The sequence below is a fragment of the Dermacentor albipictus genome, chromosome 6 (genome assembly GCF_038994185.2).
Source record: "Dermacentor albipictus isolate Rhodes 1998 colony chromosome 6, USDA_Dalb.pri_finalv2, whole genome shotgun sequence".
Lineage (NCBI taxonomy): Eukaryota > Metazoa > Arthropoda > Arachnida > Ixodida > Ixodidae > Dermacentor > Dermacentor albipictus.
In genome coordinates, this window is record NC_091826.1 from 131498035 (window position 1) to 131518465 (window position 20431).

The 20431-nt window shown below is 48.3% G+C and overlaps 1 protein-coding gene across 4 annotated transcripts in view; it reads left to right on the forward strand.

Annotated features, from left to right (window-relative positions):
• The window catches only part of LOC135918618 (uncharacterized), a 440383-nt gene that overhangs the window by 92582 nt on the left and 327370 nt on the right, over window positions 1–20431 (forward strand). For all 4 annotated transcript variants that reach the window (XM_065452238.1, XM_065452236.1, XM_065452237.1 and 1 more), the window contains 2 exons: window positions 2885–2908; window positions 9053–9070. In XM_065452238.1, the coding sequence (XP_065308310.1) occupies window positions 2902–2908; window positions 9053–9070 (25 nt within the window). In that variant the 5' untranslated portion in view covers window positions 2885–2901. The remainder of the gene's footprint in view (window positions 1–2884; window positions 2909–9052; window positions 9071–20431) is intronic.

A 20431-nucleotide genomic window follows, 5' to 3' on the forward strand; every position in this document is an offset into this window, starting at 1 on the left:
TGTAATGCGCAACTTTATTTAACTTTAGTAAACAAAACTAGAAGAAAGCGTCCACGCTTCTCTATATTAGCTCTTCAATTTAAAGATTGTGCCAGGTTACAAAATCTTTGTATAGAATAATGGTGCTCGCGTAAAGATTTTAAGAGATAATCTCGAACCCAGGCATGCGGCAACCGCTCCTTACGTGAGGACGGGTGAAGGGAGCTTTCAGAGAACGCGTGCTTCCTCCATCGGTCCTTCGCTGTAAGGAGGCCTCACGTAAGGTGAGGAAGCGCTCGAAGGAAAGGAACGTTTCATTGTCTGGGCCACAAAGTCTGCAACTTCGGTGCGATGTGCAGTCCATGGCCCAAACTTCTCCACATCTAAAACCCTGCATTACCATAGTAGCGTCTTTACAGCAGAAGATTGCGCTATTCTGATCACTGTTGAGCACATAGTACAACGCAAGATACAAGAGTCCATAGTGTACGCAGATTGTCTTGGCGTTTTCACAGCCCTGTCCAGTGACAAGGCTACGTAAAATCGTGTTTTAAACGAGCTCCTTTACCAGGAGCCAGGACGCCCTTGCATTGCAGGCAATGAAACGGCCGACAGCAATGCTGGAGAAGAGGCTCATCGGGACACAATTGATGTACGTTAAGTACCTGGTATAGACATGAAACCTGGTGTGCGTAAGGCACTCCGTAATCACTGGCAAACTGTATGAAACAACGTAGTTGCAAACAAGCTGCATCTTCTTATACGGCAATTAACAAAATTTCTGCACTGCAGCTAGATAGGCTCACCGCAGTCATGCTGGAACAGCTCAGAATAGGTTATTCTTCACTGCAACCGACCCACCGACATGCACACACAGCAGAGAGAGCCTAGCCGTTACGCATGTACTCATGGAATATCCTGAACTTCATCCAGAGCGATAGGGCCATTGAAGGGAGCTCACGCCTTCCCATCTCTCATTATTCTTATCAGAGAATCCACCTTTTAACTTTAAGAGAGTGCTTAGCTATCACGCATACGTAAAAAGGTTTTGTGCAATTGTGTTCTTCCATCCTAACCGTCAGGTCCTACCTCACAAGTGAGGAGTACTCTGATGTGCAAAAAGATGTCTGAGCCCCCGCACTTCATGCCAAGACAAGAATTCCACATGGAGGCACTCAGACTTTCCATATTTATTTAACATGTGCGCCTGCCACAGTGCGGAGGCAACGCTATATCGGTTCGAACGCCAACAGTGACCTTCGTGTTCATGATTTCCTCTTTGCAGTCAACAGGACTACCCCAAAGTCTACTACGACAGCATTTTTTCCTTGTGCGCCCGCCCTGTCGCGTCGTCTGCCATCAGGCGACGTGTCGTCTGGAGGACATGATCGATCGTATGAGTAGCATCACGTTTTCCGTAACGCGTAGCCCATATAAAGAGCTATGGCGGATGAGCCATCAGTTCTGCGTGCCAGTTCCATTTTGTTTCTACACCTGTGCCAAACGTTGTGAGCCTTGAATGTTTGCGTTCAAGGCCTATGCTTCTGTTTGCGCGTTCAATACGAATGACGAACACATTGAAGCAACACTGTTGCAGTGCTACCGCAAGCAACTCTGTAAATGACAAAAACTAGGTATAATTGTTGTGACGAGTGATTTCTAGCAATGTCTCCACAGTATTGGGGGTATGTTTCGTCGCAATTTACTGTCCAATGTCCTCCTTTAAAACTGCGTCAGCAAATACTCAAATGCAGCTATGTTCCTGGCTACATCAGACAATACGACGTAACAAAGGAGTCGAAAGAACAACACAATAGATCTGCGTGCTCTACACGGAAGCTTTTCCCACGACGCGCCAAATCCTCACCAGCAAAGCATAAACTATTTTCACTCAGCTCGGCTGACTGCCCTACCCATATTTCCCTTCAACTCTGCACCACATGTCACTTCACTTCCCGTCCTTGTGCTGCGAGATGGATGTTATGTTATTTGAGACAGACATAACGCAAGAACAGATGAAGAAAAAGGACCAAAATAAGGCTCAGTTTAGTGAGTGTAGCGGCATTGAGGATTAAAAATTTAGAGTTTCTGGCTGCTTCTTCTGGTGGTCCTCTTGTCAATATATTACTCCAAGGCTGGTCTCAAGCGTATAATATCTCCACACAAGTTTCAAGATACGAAATTATATTTATCCGCTGCAAGCAAATTCACAGATTACCCGACGTGTTGGCGTAGTGGCTTTCACGTTGTACTGCTAAGCCCGATGGCCCGCGATCAAATTCCGGCCGCGGCGGCGGCAATTCGACGCTGGCATTTGGTGGACGTTAAATGGCATGAAGCTGTCAAGATTAATGCGAAGTCTCCCGCCTCGGCCTGCCTCATAGTCATATCGTGGTTTTGGCTTGTAGGCGCAAGGATTTTTTTTATTTGTGCTTTAATTGAAATATTATTTTGCAGTAAGCAACTGATAAATGTAGAAGTTAACTTAATTTTCTTGCGGTATAGATATTGCTTTCAAATTTATACTTGCAATGCGGATTTCTGCATTTCTAAACATTGTACTTCAAGAATACTGAAATCTGCCATTTTTGGTAACTTTTCGTTTTCTCACGGTGACCCTTTGAGCCAAAACGCATTTTCCGACACTCGCTATGACTGAGTTCTCTCCTCAATGGCAATATATCTTTTTTCCGTCGGTTCACTTCGTGTCTAATCAGAGCACTTGCCCATTTCACGAGTTCTTGTATAGGAGGTACATACATTAGCTATTTCTTCCATACTGTACTACTTACGAACACTGCTTTTCAGCTGTTTCCTTCTAGAGGCACAGCAAAAATGCGTGAGGCTGCTATACTTCTGACAAAATACGGCTATACTTTAACAATGATGGTATTTTTCTTTTCAGGGACTGAACAATCGTTTATGTCAGGTACGTGCATGCAAACTTCCATGCTCCCAAGCTTATTTTGCTGGAAATATTAGAGCAGAGCTGTTTTCACATGATGCTCACACTGCAGGGGCTGCACGTACTACTTGTGCGCGTAACCCCTACAGCAGACCTCACTGCGTCGCCCACACCTGTTGTTCTGAGCGGAACCTCTTCTCGGCCACTTAAGCCACCGAAATTTCCGAAAAACGCGGAGGAATAAATGCGCGCGCAAAGTACCGGAGAGATTCTTTGTGCAGGAGTAACGCTTATGCTATAGACACTTGAAGACACTGTAGCGGACGTGTCACGTCCCGTGGATGACAGGCAGCGTGGGTGGCCATCTGAGTTAATATTGAGTGGCGGATCCACTCCACACAACATGGCGTGGGCACCATTCATTGAGGCGCAGCACGTCTAAATTGTTATCGCCAGTGCGAACAAACCATCCCAGCTCCATATCTTCTTGCGTGGAATCAACACAGAGTACCAGGCTATCGGGCATGTTGCGGCGGATGCGAGCAGTTACAGCACATAAGGTATCCCGAAAGCTACGAGCTCTGCTATGACACATAGAAGTGCTTCTGCGTGAAATATAATCATGTGCGGCATTCATTCGAGAGAACTGGAAAAACAAGGCCTGCGGGCAACATGCAGCTATCGATTCATACATCTGCATACACTTCTAGCGCATTCTTGCCATAGAAATAACGGCAGAAGGTGGCAGCACTGAGGGAGTGGTTGGGTTAGGGCAGGGGAACGAGCAGTCGGTTGTCATTGACTTGAACCATTTTCCGCGGGGGGGTGTCCTGGTGGAGATGACAGCAGCGGAGGAGATGCAGATTCGAATTAACGAGCTGATGCTTTGCAGCCGATATAACTTCAAATTTAAAGCGCCCAGGATAGCGATGTTGGTACAGTAGTTCGCCGAATGTATTAAGCGGCGCTTCCTCTTAAAGGGTAGGAATAATTGTTAGGCGAGGAAGGAATGTTACTATTCGCATCGCCTTTCGGTAGACAATTTGGAGTTCATGCTAGTGCGGGACATAGTACGGAAAATTACGGCGATGAGTCAACCAGCCATGTAACAAACGAGGAGCGCTACCTGTCTGGGAGCACTCAAAACACAATACTAAAATCACGTCAGTGCGAGCAAAGCGAATTAGCACAGCCGCCATTTCTTGGCCTGATTGCGTCAAGAAAGCAGCTTGACGTACGCCTGAGGGGTAGCAGTCCCCAACAGACACCGCAGTCATTATGGGAGGCCAAGGTATACTGCAGCATTGGTGGTACGAATGCTGAGGTAAAGTAGAAGCGTCGGCCTTAGCGAGCTAGTATGGTTTTATTTTTTTTTTTTTGAAATGGCGCCACAAGAAGACGTGAACACGTAATAGCACTAAACACCAGAATGCTCAAGCAAAGACAGACATGTGTGAGAGCCGGTAACATTTTGGAGGAGTAAGGCCCACGGCCAGACCTTTCCCATACTAATGTGACTTTATCTCAGTTAACAAGCATTCTACAGTTTCGTTGTAAAACCGGTTGGTGCTGGGTGAATTTATGTGAAATAGCAATGATGCCGATGGAGATTAACCGTTAGCGCTTTTGATGGTTACTGCAGTTGCTACACCACAGAATAGATTAACTTCAATTACAACCGCGTGACCCTTGGCACTGAAAGGCAAGCAGGCGATGCCGTCGCGGACCTAGACGCCGATGCTGGAGTATAGACTACGTGTAGTATCCCGGATGAGCAGAGCTCTTCGTTGAATAGGGCGCTTGGATACGTTATAAAAAGAAACTTGGTCATCTAGCAAGCCATAAGGAGGCATATTCCTCCCTTCAATATAGGCAGCCTGATGGCATTAGCACTATTCATCCGGAAAGATTTGATGTGGTGGGTCTTCTTTCATGGACGACAACAACACGAACTGGCTACATGACAAAATTTCGCTATCACGACTGTCAGGCGTTGTCTCAAAGCGAACTGTGTGGGTGTGCCGGCTGCTGACTACGCTCACACGCCGTTTTACACGGCATCACTGCTTGAGCACGGTACTGTTTGCCTTCCGCAACCAGCACTTGTGTCTCCATTGTGTCGTCTGATGCGTATGGCTGACCTGTCACCGGGAAGAAAACATCGGTGAGACTCGGGCACGTGCATGGGTGGCACGGTAGAATGCTGCCGTAACACGTAATGCGACAGGGTATGTTTGGTAAACCTTGTAGGGTAACGAGACACTCTGTTACATTACCCATCTACCCGGCTCAAACAACAATGTGGGTGGCGCTGTTCAGCGCCCCAGCAAGATTTTCGTGTGGCTTTTCCGGATCAGAGCTTAATACCACGTGCCTGCGCAGGTCGGATCCATAAGTTAGGCATGCGTAGACTGACGAGGCAGAGCCAGCGTTTAGGGGCACATATTTCGGTCTCATCAGGCAATCCACATGCGCAAACGATGCCACCCACACGGCTACTTATTGCGACTATGATCCAAGGCCGACAGGAGGAGGCGATTGGACAAAGCCGATATGTCGAAGCAGTGACGTGGTTTCCAGATAGATTTCTATGGCGAAAATGAGGAATACCGCAGGTGTTCTGCAGCTCCCTTTTGTGGTAGGCGTGTCGCGAGGAATGAGCAGTTATGAGCTGAAAGCTTCGAACGTTCATTCCAGCCTTTGACAATTCCTGTGGACACTGACGTTTGCCCCATGGCAGACATTAGAAGACCCAGAAACAGCTACTACTGCCATGAAATGTAAAGAGCATTGAACTGCCTCTACTGCCGAACGCATTCGAGAAACCATCAGTGTTTTTTTTTTACCATCATTGACACTATGGTCGGTAGCGAGCGGTGTCACTGGTAGTCATTCTACATCAGCGAGAATGCGAGCAGCAAGGCTAATGTTTCTGATGGCTTGTTGGGGCACCGGAATTATCAAGTCGTCGAGGACTTCGCCGAAGGATGGCGCTCTATATTAGGTGCTGGCTACACGCACTTTGATGGTCTAGCAAGAAGGCGCTATCAGCGTACGTTCAAGCGCAAAGTATTTTTTTCCTGAATGCGTATGTTTATCTAGCTGTGGCAACACTGAAACTTTCCGTATGCACACTTGCGACAAAACTGACGCCTCCCCCTCCCCCGCCTCAAAAATAAAGAAGGACAACAATTTGAAAGGAACACGACAGATGTGTGCTGAAACTCTTTTAAATAGCTTAAACATAAAGATATGCGTTGGTTCAGCGAGGCTGGCAAACAGCTATGGTCCACCGCATAATACCACGTACATTCATTCATTCACAAAACTTTATTAGAGTCCTGAAGCCCAGTCTTTTCAGACCGAGGCGGGCCGCGTCCACGTCGGTACTGTCAGGCCGAGCCTTGTGGCGCCATTGTGGACCCTCTGGATAGCCCATAGTTGATCTTGGTATGAAGAGCTTGATATCATCTTGTGCCAGTAAAGCTTTTTTTCTTCGGGGTCGGCGAGAGTCGCGGCAACGCCCGCCAGCGTGTGTCTGGTGTCAATGATGCCATCGCACACGTTACATTCTTTCCTGATTTCTCTTTGGGGTGAATTTTATTTATTAAATACGGAGTCCGGTTCGTCCGGGTTTGCAGTGAGTGAGTGAAGTAACCTTATTTTGGTCCAGAGAAGACGCAGGGGAGACCCCGCGCCACCCGGCTAGTCCCACGTAGGGACCGCCAAGCCGAACTTGACGGCCCGATCGCGGGCACTCTGGACGGCCAGGGTTTGGTCATTGAGTTCGGGGCTGCCCAAGAGCGCAGCCCACCTATCCTCGCTGAAGGAGGAACCGATGGCTTCACGCTCCCACAGCACATGGTCCAATGTTGCCCTTAGTCCACAGGCAGGGCAGTCCGCACTGGGATATCTTTCGGGGTATATGGCATGAAAAACCGCGAGGTTAGGGTACGCACGGGCTTGTAAAAGTCGAAAGGTAACCGCCCGCGCCCTACATATGGCGGGATGCGGGAGGGGGAAGACCCGTCTTGACAGATAGTAGTGCGTGGTGATCTCATTAAACGTAAGCAAGGGTTCCCCGCGGGGCTGAGGGACTGCTGAGGCGGCGCGGTCAGTGAGTCCTCGCGCGGCCTCGTGTGCGCCGTCGTTAGGGTTAGAGGGAGAACCCTGAATCGACCCCAAGTGAGCGGGAAACCAAAATAAAGAATGCAGAGAGATACTTTTGGCGCTTTGGAGAATGCGGAGGGCCTGGGGGGAGACCATACCGGTTGGGTAGGCCTTAATGGCTGCCTTGGAATCACTATATATTGCCTCTCTGCGACCATCGAGCACAGCCAGCGCGATTGCAACCTGTTCGGCTACCACGGGCCTTGAAGTGCGTACCGTAGCGCAGCAAGTGACCCTTGAATTGGAGTCTACAATGGAGACGGCGAATGCCTCTTGTTGGACATATGCCGCGGCATCCACGAAGCTTGTCTCAATGTGGTTATTGCGGACATGCTCGAGTAGAGCTCTACCCCTGGCCCGACGTCTGCCGACGTTGTTTGCGGGGTGCATATTGCGGGGCAGGGGCGCGATGTGCAGTTGAGACCTGATGTCGCTGGGAATCCGCATGGCGTCAGGGCACTGGTCGACAGGATTGAGGCCCATCTCGTCGAGTATCTTGCGGCCCGTCGGGGTGCCGGATAGCCTGAGCAGCTGTGAGTGCTCTTGTGCCTCGATAATCTCTTCGAGCGTGTTGTGGACTCCGAGCTTCAACAGGTTTTCGGTTTGGGTGCTTGCAGGCAAGCCGAGGGAAAGCTTAAAAACCTTTCTGATGAGTGAATTGAGCTTGTTCCTCTCAGCCACATGCCAATTATGCATGGCCGCCGAGTATGAAAGGTGGCAGAGAACAAAAGCATGTATAATGCTGATGAGATTGTCTTCCTTGATTCCCCGGTGCCTGTTGGCGATCCTCCGAATGAGGCCGAGAGCACTCTCCGTCTTGGCGGTGATCTTTCTGAGTGCGGTTCCATTGGAACCGTGAGACTCGATAAACATCCCCAATATTCGGAGTGAGTCCACTCTAGGCACCGGAGACCCGTCACCAGTGAAAAGCCGTATTTCGCTTTCGGACGCCGGTTTCCAATCACGATGGCCGCCACCTCTGGGTCTTTTCTTGTAGAGAAGTAGCTCAGATTTTGATGGAGAACATCTGAGCCCAGTGGGGCGGAGGAAGCGCTCGGTCGCATCGATGGCGCTCTGCATGGCGGCTTCAACTTGGCCGTCGCTCCCGCCGACGCACCAGATGGTGATGCCATCTGCGTAGATAGTATGGTTGATTCCTTGAATCTTCGCGAGCTCCTTAGAAAGCCTGATCATTGCGATGGTAAATAATGTTGGCGAGATGACTGAGCCCTGAGGGGTGCCGCGGGAACCGAGGGTGATCTCTTGCGAAAAGTATCCTTCGATCTTGAGCTTGGCAGTTCTCTGGCTAAGGAAGGATCGGACGAAGTCGCAGACCCTTTTTCCGAGCCCGAGGCCGGCAATAGACTGGAGAATGAACTCGTGTGAAATATTGTCGAATGCCTTCTGCAGGTCTAGTCCAAGGATGGCTATGGTATCTCCCGTGCTCCGGTCGATGATCTGATGCTTTATCAGCTTCAAGGTGTCCTGTGTCGAGAGGCCGGCTCTGAAACCAATCATATTGTGGGTGTACCGGGTTTGCAGTAAACGTAGCGTAACTGCCTGAGCCCTGTTCAACTTTAAGTGTGGCAGTGGGAATCGTCTACGCCCCAAGTAGTAGTATTTAGTGATGTCATTGTAAGTTAGTAAATAATACAACGTAACACCGTATCATTTCGTTGTGGCTCTGTTTAGGCAGGCACGTTGGGGAGCTTCTTGGAGCTTGCGTTAAATGCGAGAGAGGCTGACTTATGATGCGGAACTGATTACGTTTTAGATTTAGTTTTTTGCGTGCCTGTGTCCGTGTGGAGGTAGATCAGCGCAAGAGTAGCTGATGTCGACGTAAGCTTCAAATTCTTAGGAAGTGCCTTGCAGCATTTGCGTCGTCAGCCTTGGTTTTCCGTATGCTATCAGTCAAATGTACTGCGCTATGTTTTCCCGAGACATGAATGTGTTAAGCAATGTCCTTGAACTAACCGTTGTTCTCACTCTTTTTCGCAGTCAGTTCAATGGAGACACGTAAGCCCACAAGTCATTTTGCTCGTATCATAATTTCTTTTATTTCTTGTTTAGCGGCTTGCTTCGAAAGTACTGCGTATTTACGTAAGGTTTATCAAAACATCAAGGTCATGCAACGGTGAAGTCAGCGTATGCAATTCAAAAAGCTTACTGGTTTTCTTGTGTTTTTAGGTTGGACCCAAGCTGGAAGGTGTCTGTGAATCCCATTTGCCGTAAAGATCGTAGTTACGATAATGTGTGTTGTCCTGCTGCATCAGCTAAACAATTTCGCGCGTGTTCATGACGCTGTCTTCTCTATTCGTGAGACGCGTATTTTTATCGGCCTTACCACGGTTCTCAGTAAGATGCGTGTGTTGTATTACGCATACCGTAGAGCTTTCGGCGAAGCTCCGGCACTGTATTCATCATGGCAGGTGGAAGAATTAAGCGATCACGAAGGTTACAACTAGCATTCCCCCTAATCTTCTTTCTTCAAACGTTTCTCTCGATTCAAAGATTCATCACATTCAACAGATTATTGGGGTAAAGTGCCTCAATTTGTTTGTGATTACGTACATACTCAGTCATTTCGTGTGTTTAGCAAATAGCTTGCAAATTTAGAAAAGTGAGAGTGCGGCAAGCAAAGCAAAGATCTCGATGCCACAAGCGCGAAGTTGCTCCACGGCGAATGAACCATCGCAGCGCCCGGATTACTTCTGGTAATATTTCTAAGAAGCAGGTGCGTGCCCAGAATTTTTTTGGAGGGGGGGGGGAGGGGCAAGCCACGCTCACTTTCCTTTGCAAATGATGGGGGGGGGGCGTAATTTTACTAATGTAAATATGAATAATGGCCACCGTTCGCCATAAAAACGCGTGAACCCGCAAAAGACTAATAAATTAAGGTGTATCTTACATGTAGACACCTGTGAGATGGACCTCTCCTTTGCTTGACAAACAAGGAACCACATCAAATGAACTCGCGCAAGAATGAAGCGCAGGAAGAACACTACCAAAAACAAGTAAATGAGTGAAAGTGTAAAGCAACGATTTCTAGTGGTGTTCTTTTTTTTAACTAGCACTGGAAGAAATAGAAAGAAATATATATTTGCGGAACAATCACAGTTCTTTAGGATCCCTCATTTATTGCACTACCAAGTGAAGTGCCAAAACCGACTCGTATTGTTATTTGGGAAGTGGCGTAACGATGCGCAGCTTCCAGTCCCGTACAGCCGGGTAGAAAGGAAAACGCTCTCGTTCTAGACGTACTGCATCTACCGCGGAATGTTAGAAAAACACCCACATAAGCACAGCAGAGAAGTGGCTACGTCAGGTGGTTAGGCTGATAGTGGTGGAAGCGTCGTTCAAAACAAGTATCGTTCTCCATTTCCGGTGACGTTTTTTCTCCTTCCTTTTAATATAAAAAGGTGTTCATCCATAAATAGCTTCCGAAGCAACGGTTAAGTTTGCTAATTTTCGTTTTTCTTCCTGTTTCGCTGTTGCCTCCGCTCTGTCCATGAGTAGATCGCTTAATTTCTCGACTCCTTGAGACTCTTGCTTCGAGTTGTCAAATTTTGCACTAAAAGTGCTTTACAATTGGGGAAGAACCTGACGAGGTAACGGGTGACTTTCACTATGTTTATGGGTTTAACTGTTACTGCAGGGTGTGATCATGGACGCTGTTCCACATGATTTTATTTTCCACCTTATCTAACCTATACCAGGGGTATATGACTCCGAGGACATGCGAGCGTCGCGGCGAGCCGTCACTCGAAGAAATAATGAAGCAAAAGGAAACGTTAAACGCAATTGGCATTGTCTTCGGCTGCAATTCGTTCCACGAGCATGGAAACCATCTGACTACAAAGTGAATTCCTTTCGTGGTCACTCGGTCAGTCTAAACAAAGAATGTTGAACTATCGAAGCAACAGCGATGCGCGTGAGCGTTGCAATAGATGGTGCCAACTGAACGCATCTCGAGTTGATCGCGCAAGCAGCGAATTGATGAGAAAACTGGCCTCCTCACCCCAGGAGATGCCGATACCCACCGCCGTTCAAAAGGCGTGAAAAAGGCAGTGTAATGCAGAAGAACGCATCGACGTAGACAGCAGGTTTGCCAACAGCATCGCGTGCCGCAGATGCTCGAGCTTAGAGAGTGTGCTCGGTGAAGTGCTCTACCCATCACCGGTCCGTCGTCTAATAAGCCTCCTTTATAATTGATGAAGGTACTGGTTCCCTTTCGCCTCTACCATCCTAAAACTCCGCACTCGGGCGCTACCGTCCGCCAAGCCAGACACTAGCCAGCAGACGCCGCTGTCGCCGCCTGTTCTCTGCGCTGGCGCTATTCGCCAGCGGAATCCTACCATCTTCAGCGGGATGGAAGACAACGACGTTGAAGATCGGCTTGCGTCCTACGAGCGGGCTAGCGCTCATAAGAAAGTAGATGAGCCAACCAAGCTTACAAACGTCGGTTCTATCTCATGGGCATGTTCAACCCCTGGTTCAAGAACCATGAGGTGGATTTATGAACGTGGTGTAAGTTCAAGGCGGCTTTTAAAGAAGTATCTAACCGTACCACCGTCAGCAAACTACGAGCCGACCAGCGTCTGCACACTTGCGCACAGGACAGGGGTGAAACATTCGCCAGTAACATAGAGGACGTTGTCGATCTATGTGAACGCGTCAATGCCGCCATGTCGGAAGCGGACCGGATTAACCACATCCTGAAATGAATTGATGATGATGCTTTCTAAATTCTACTCGCCAACCAAGTGAACACTGTTGCCGACGTTATCGCCCTCTGTCAGAGCTACGATGAGCTACGCAAACAGCCAGCTCGGACGAGGCCTCCTCCTACAACCGATGCGTCTTTCTCCAGCGTGGCTATTGGTTTTGACCAGGCGTTAGTGATCACGCAGATCAACGCTTTGGCCGCGAAGAAGTCACGACAGCTTTCCCTGGCACCCTTCGCCCAGGAGCCTGCTAGTCATTTGTCATCTGCTCTGAGCAACGTCATTCAAAGAGTAGTGGCTGACGCACTACCGGTTGCTCCCCAGCAGCCGCTTGCAGCTGCTCCGCTAACTTACGCTGCGGTAGCTGCCAGAATACGCCAAGAGCCGATACGACCCTTTCAGCAGCCCGTGTGCCACCTTTCTCCTCCCAACTCCTGGGTTAACACTTCTGTGGCCAACCCGTGGCGCACGCACTGTAATCGGCCTATATTCTTTGTACGTAGGCACCCGGACACGTCGCAAGGTTCTGCCGCCGGGTGCAAACAAACGCTAATGTTCTTCGGGCGCTTCGATATTCGGTCGACTCCAATACAGATTACACTCCATCCGACCCATCGCCATCACGTACTCTGACTGATCGTCCTCTCTTCGACCATCGCCCCTCGCCATGCCCACGTCACCGGTCACTTTCATTGATGCGTCGTCGGCCCGACTCTAACAACTAGGAAACTAGACGACACAGCTCCCGAGGCAAGAACTGCACAAGTTTCGAAATGCCGAAGTCGTCGTTCTTTACCTGCTAATGTTATTGACATGTTTGTCGAAGGTATTGCTACAGTCGCTCTTGTTGATACCGGCGCAGCTGTTTCTGTTTTTGGATGTCAGATTTTTCCGATCACTTGTAAGGTAACGACACCTCCTTCTGGATTGTCGGTTCGGACTGCAAGTGCTCAACCATTCGAACCAACCGCAGCCTGTACAGCCCGTGTCCTGATTCAAGACATTATGTGCACATTATAATGTGTAGTGCTCTCATAGTGCTCCCACGCAATTATTCTAGACTGGGAATTTATCTCTTGCCACAACGCTATATGCGATTGTGCTCGCTCTGAGGTTCAATTCACCCAGCTCCGTGACCTCACCTTCACTGATTCTCATTTTTCTGCTAAACTTCTCGTCAAGGAAGACACCGATATACCGCCATGCTCGTGAGCACTTGTACCTGTCTCATGTGGTGCTGTCTACGATCGAATAGTCTTCTTCACGCCATCCAACCTCTTTACCCGGAAAGCCATTCCTGTGCCTTTTGCTACTCTTGACCTCGCCGACGGTTTCAGCACAACGCACGTTTATAGCACGCTTTCATCCCTGCTCATATTGCTTCGTCACGAATGCCTAGGCCACGCCAAGACCATCGATTCTGTGAAGATTGTATCTGTCCCCGACGAGGCGTCCCCTACGGCTGTCCTTGACCTGAGCACCCTCTCTGCTCCTGATCTAACATCTACGGATGTTTTCAGCCCTTTCATCGCCGAGGATCCGACACCCTCGCACCGATCCCAGCTTCTGACCATTCTGCAGCACTTTCCAACTTCTTTCGACGTCGCACGAGTATTCTTAGGTCGCACATGAACAGTCCAGCAACACATCGACACAGGCTCCCACTCACCACTGCGCCAACGTCCGTATCGCGTATCCGCTGCGGAACGCCGCGCCATTGCCAGCAAGGTCGACAACATGCTCAGTTGAGGCGTAATTAAACCTTCAGAGAGCCCATGCACTTCTCCTGTGGTACTTGTCAGAAAGAAAGACGCTTCCATACGCTTTTGTATAGATTTTCGGCGCTTGAGCAAGATCACGCTGAAAGATGTTTACCCATTCCCGCACATTGATGATCGTCTGGACTGCTTACAAGGAGCCGAGCACTTGTCTTCATTGGACTTGCAGTCAGGCTACGGACAGTTCCCGACGGCGGAGGCCGATCACCCAAAAACTGCTTTTCTTGCACCAGACGGCCTATACGAGTTTCGGGCTTTTCAACGCACCTGCTACACCCGAAAGGATGAACGATAACGTTTCGCGCTGCCTTAAAGGCAATGTATATCTATGTTACATTGACGACATAATGGTGTTCGCCCCTCTTTTCGCAACACACCTGCAATGCCTTCAGCACATGCTGAGTTCCTTAACCAACGCCGGTCTGCAGCTTAATCTCAAGGAATGTCGCTTCGCCGCACGCAAGTTGACGATCCTCGGCCACGTTGTGTCCAAGGATGGCATTCTTCCAAATCCTGAAAAATTGTGGACCGTCTCTGCGTTTCCTGAGCCGACTACGGCGAAAGAACTTCGCAGTTTCATCGGCTTATGCTCTTATTTCCGGCGCTTCGTTCGAAATTTTGCACCGATACTAACACCCCTCACGCAAATGCTTCGTGGCGCCAAAGACCTCTCATCGTGGTCCCTTGCTTGCGACCATGCGTTCACTACCTTGCGCCGTCTTCTCACGACGCCATCTATTCTCCGCCACTTTCACCCTAAACTCCTCCCGAAGTACATACCGACGCGTGCGGTGTAGGCCTAGGCGCTATTCTCACTCAGCGTCATGCTGGTCAGGCACAATACGTCGTGGGTTATGCGAGCCGCACGCTGAGCAAGGCGGAGGACAATTACAGCGTCACAGAAAAGGATTGCTCGGACATCGTCGAGGCGCTTGGTTAGTTTGGCCCTTATATACAGCCGCTCCTTTGACGCAGTGAAAGACCACCATGCGTTGTGTTGGCTTTCGAAATTAAAATACCCATCTGGCCGGTTCGCTCGCTGGGTTTTGCGAATCCAGGAGTACGACATAAGCGTGGTATATAGCTCCACGCGGAAGCATTCCGACACTGACGCTCTTTCCCGCTCATCACTCTCGCTAGAGGCTACTCGTGAGTCCCCCTGTGAGCGCATGTTGTCGTCTCTTGACTTTGACACTATTGCTGCCGAACAACACAGTGACCCCTGGATTGCATCCGTTTTCGACTTTCTCTCGGGTACCTCAACAGTTCCAGCTTCTCGAACATTTGGGCGCCAAGTTCCTCATTTTGCGATCCGTGATCAGCTCCTGTACCGATGCAAATATGCACTAGAGGGGCGTACATGGTCACTCGTCATCCCGAGAGCCTTGAGATCAGACATCTGTTCCTCTTTCTACGTGGGCCCCTCGTGTTGCCGCACCAGCATCTTCAAGACGTGTGAGCGCCTTCGGTGCCGCTACCGCTGGCGGGGGATGTAGACCTTTGTTCGGAACTTTGTCTGCTCTTGCCGGGAATGTCAGCCACGGAAATCTCTGCCGTACCTCCGAGCCAGTGAGCTCCACCCTTTCTCTGCCCATCTCAACCTTTTGATTGTATCGGTGTCGATTTATATGTTCCACTTCCTTTGTCTACGTCCGGCGACCGGTGGAATAATTGCCGCCGACCACATAACACGCAATGGAGAGACTGCTGCCCTCCCAGTCGCTACAGTGCAAGAAATCGCCACCTTTGTAGTGCGCCGCCGTTTAGTGCTTCGCAATGGAGGCCATCGTGAACTCCTCAGTGACCGAAGCCGCGCCTTCTTGCCTAAAGTCGTTGAAAAATTGCTTGCTGAATACGCTATTGTTCACCGCCCGTGCACCGCCTACGACCCGCAAACCTACTGAACGCTTCGATCGCACCCTTGGTGACATGCTCGCTATGTACAGTGCTCACGGAATGAAATGGGACACGGAACATTTAGTAGAACCCTACATATGTGCGATGTACGCGGGAGCACCATGTCATGTCGCTAATAATTTGGTCACCAAAGGTGACGAGGACCCCAATGTAAGTGTACGCGCCAGAATTACGTCGATGTGACACGAACTCCAGCCGGTTGAAACGAAAGTATGCGCATTACTTAGCACTAAATTGACGCGTTTCATTCCGTGAGCACTGTACATCGCATCCGGCCACTTCAATTGGGACGTTGTTCTTTCTTTGGTCACCTACGCCTGCAATTCCGTAACGCAAGCTACTACGGGTTTCTCCCCTTCTATCCTTTTTATGACCGTAATCCTTCTCACACCGTTGACACCATTTAGCCCTATCACCCAGACCCATCAGAATGCCTGCCAATCTTGGACTGAGTTTTTTTTTTTTAGGGGAGGGGGGGCCCACTGGTCCCCCCATCACCTGGGTACGTGCCTCGTAAGAAGCTTCATGGCATTATGATAAAAATCAGAGTGCTAAAACACAATAACGTAGAAGAAGAAACACACACCACACGCGCTCACTCATAACTGATGTTTAATGCACGTATGGAAAAACACACATATAGAAAATGCATGCTGCACCTTGTATTGTCATGCGCGAAGCGCACATTTTCTATATATGCATTTTCCTATATGTGCATTAAACATCAGGTATTAGTGAGCGCGTGTGATTTGTGTTTCTTCTTCTATATCCTTTGTCTTTGAAGAGCTCTAAGTTTTTACTATTTTGCATCATCAACTAGCCCACCTATCCATCCTTTTGCAAGCTTTATGGTACACACTTTCATTAAGAATATGCTAGGAGCCGGCCGCTATTAAAGTTACGCAACATTTGGCAATAGTTGCCAGAGCAGCCGGCACCTCCTCAATTCATGCACCATCGCATCACTGCGAGGCGCCTTTTCAAGTAAATCCGTTTGCATATTCGCCGTAAAAGACACCACTAATGGAACGTCCTCTGGCTTTTGACACCGCTCACTTCCAGTCATTTGAGCGCAATGACGTCCAATAAAAATTGCTCGTGCGGATGCTTTGCCTTATCACGCTCACGCACTTCTCTCGTTACCTGGGAACGCGTTTGATTAATCACTGGCCGCATTAATGAGGCTGTTCTTCAAAGCATACGAAAAGAAAGAAAGCACGTACAAAGCACATCTTGTAAAGGAGTGCGCCGAATACTTCTTTAAGTGCCCGGCAGTTTTTCTCAACTGTAAGTGGTTTCCTAAAATGTATGCGTGCCAATATAAATATACCGTTTTGCATGGTAATTTATCTTACAGTACTAGTACTATCTAATAATCGACATATTCGTTTGGTCTCGCAAGAAGCAGCGGCACTATACGACTGGAGGGCAACAGCAGCTTTCCATTCCGCTGGAGGCGCCCACTGCAAACGACAGGTCTTGAGCACCACAGTGGCGGGTCACTAATTCTGCTTGGTTTCTGTGAATGCGAGCAAAGAAAATTCGTGTAGTTACAGCGTATTCATCGCGCTGCTTTAATGGGCAATCCAACACTATATTGGGCTGCGTGAAAATTCGGGTTTTAGACAAGTTACCCATATGGCCACCTCCATGTGCAATTTTACGTTGGAAATGCGAATGGATACGTCATCAACACCTCCAAAAATATGAGGTTTTCGGTACCATTAGCGAAAAAGGTGACGCCGCCTTTGCCGCTCGCCAGAAATGATGCAAAACCCTGAATGTTGAAAACCAGCGCGGCTCATCGGCACAGCCCCCAAAATTAGGCGACACCCGCGGAGAGCTGACAATCCTCGCGGTATTGAATGACTTCTTCTTTCGACGGTTTAGGTGTAATATCAAGGCAAGGTTGACATTTTTGCCACATCCTCTAACAGGCAGTCGCAAGTGCGATCTGTTAAGGTTTTACTTGAAGGCAATTAGAAATTTAGGAAATGTAAACGCAGCCTCCAGCAGTCAGTGTCCATTTCCGCATGCGTGTCATGCGTGCTATGCTTTTGTCAAAGCGCGTTTTTATCCCTTGCTGCGCAACATCTTTGTGAACACAAGCTCAAAATTAGGAAATTTTTAATCATGAAGGGCTTTTAGCTCTCATTGTCGACAACCTTCAAGTGACATTAAGCCAAAAGCCAGAGCCGTTATCCGGGCAGTCAAACGACAACATCCGGGCAAGCGCTTTGTAGAGCACCGCATAGCATACGCTAGTTACATAGCAAACTTGCTAAAAAAATATTGCTTCCGAGTTATTCCTAGTGTTTGTTCACAATATCGCTCAAGATGTAACTTCTAGTACGCTGATGCGTTATTTGTCATTTCTAATAGCCATGTTGAAAAGTCAGATGCAGGGCACCATAGACTTCATTTTCATCTTGTGGCGCTGAGACAGGGTTGCTTACGCTTTCAAACGCCAGCGGTTCGTGAGTTCCGCGGCGGGACTTTGCGTCGCTTCGAGAGATGGCGCCACACTGCGTAATGCATCCTTCAGGGATTCTACTCGCCGCAGTGGCTTGGCGGTTATCGTGTTGTACTGGTACTGCTAAGCACGGGTCGCGAGATCAAATACCGGCCGCGGCCGCCGCATTTCAATGGAGGCGAAATGGAAAAACACCCATGTCCCATGCAACGGGGGAATGGTAAAATGGTGGTCAAAATTATTGCGGGGTGCCCCCCCCCCCCTATGGGGTGCCTCATATGCAAGTGTAGGTTTTGGCACGTAAAACCCCATACTTCATTCTGCTTCTAGCTGGGCAGTGCGCTCTGTCTCCCTGGCGTCTTTGGCTGCCTGCTACAGCCACGTTTCTTCTTCTACCTGGGCAGCCTCAATGTGGACCAGTGCACAGTATGGCCTGGTGCGGTGGGGTGTTTCGCTGCGAGCATGCACTTCGCCCATTTTAAGATTGTGGCTAGTATCATCAACTAATCTGCTTTGCCGGATGTCATTTCTTGCTTACGTCTATTCTCAATCACGGGAGTATAATTTTATAAGATGACTGCACCTCCGCACCGACTCACGAGTCAAGCAAATAATAAATATCAACAGCACCATTCCACCATTTGGCTCAAAGTAAGTAAGACACATAGCGAACGATAAACAAGCCTTCCTATCACTAGATGACTTTGTCCCCATACAAACGCTGCATACATGCAAATTTTTCTTCAGTTACCATAGCTTGATAGCCGTGATAGTTCTTCCAGTAAATGTGCTCGAACAGCAAATTATTCGAATCGAAACGATTACATATATTCGAGAAAACGACCTCCAAAGATCAATCCATTGTTGGATATCTTCTCATTTGTAAACAAAGTAAAATGTTTGCCATGCATTTGTTTTCTCACACACACAACACGAATACAGCCTTAATTACATTATGTCCTACACGTAAGTCGTTCACAACCGCACTTGATCAACCGAAGAGATTGTAAATGAGATACTGGTGAAAGATTACCGCGTCTGTCGCACAATGACTGTAACCAAAACGAAACAAACTGAACTAAACCTAACAATAAATTTATTTGTCTAATCAGAGACAACAAACACCTGAAGACGAGGTATCATTAGTGAATAACTAAATAATAGATAGCGGCTCCATGCATTTTCATAATCAGTGGTGACACCACCCGCGGCTCCTGTTTTCTCCAGCAGGATCATTCGACACAGTCACAACTTGCGTGTGACTATATCCTTTTATACTTCAAAAATTAAGGGCTAGCAAATTTTTGAATGGAATACGAATGAAATAGAAATTAATACCGGAATATTTTCAAAATTTTGAGCATTGGAGCACCTCTAGCTGGCAGCAATGTGCCGTATGGCAAGCAGCACAGACGGCACATGCAGTGAAACAAACAGGGCAGATGCCATGCTCTGAAACAGAGCTACAACGGCACTGTTAGGAAAAAGGTCGTGACATTTACTCGTTACAAGGTTCTGACGGCTTCTCGCAATGTATGCTAAGATATTAGTAGCCATAAAAAACTGTCAGCAACCGAAAAAAAGCAAAACAAAAAAGTTATGATATTTTTGTGCCATTTTATTATTTTAACACTATCAAGTACTGATGCTCAAAGCCCATGCTTGCGAGAAACATTACGCTTCCGGTAAGTGCTTTGCAGAAAAATGAGCAAAACATGTAGAGGAAACAAAGCATCGCGCAACAGAATAGCATGAATACTATACAGCTCGTCTATGAGGATGACTTTTTATGCAGCTTCATAGACGTGGCAGCACAGGTAGTGCCGGTGGGAATTTATGTAGGTATATAGGTAAATAATCCAAGTTAGAACTATAAATGTAGTAGCATACACTATCTACATAAATACATGACCACATAGCACAACTGTGCATCATCATCAGCAGCAGCTGCCTATTTTTATGTCCATTGCTGAACGAAGGCATCACCCAGCCATCTCCCATTACCCCTGCTTTGCACCAGCTGATTCCAACCTGTGCATGCAGATTTCCTAATTTCATCACCCGATCAAATTTTCTGCCGTCCTCGGCTGCATTTTCTTTCCCTTGCCACCATTTCTGTAACTGTAATGGTCAACCCTGTGCACTTGATGGCCTGCCCAGCTTCTGTCTTTTTCTGTTAATATCAACCAGAATATCGGCTATCCGTGTTTGCTCTCTGAGGCACACCGGTCTCTTTCTGTCGCTTAACGTTACGCATAACCTTTCTTTTTATTCCATTACTCTGCGCGGTCCTTGTTCTCGAGCTCCTTTGATACCCTCCATCTTTTTTCCCACATGTTAGCACCGGCAGAAGGCAATGATTGTTCACATTTTTTTTAAATAACAGTGGTAAGCTCCCAGTCAGGAGTTGGTTGTGCCTGTAACATGCACTCCACCCCAACTTATTTTATAAATTTTGTTCTAATGCGCAGGATCCCCTGTGAGT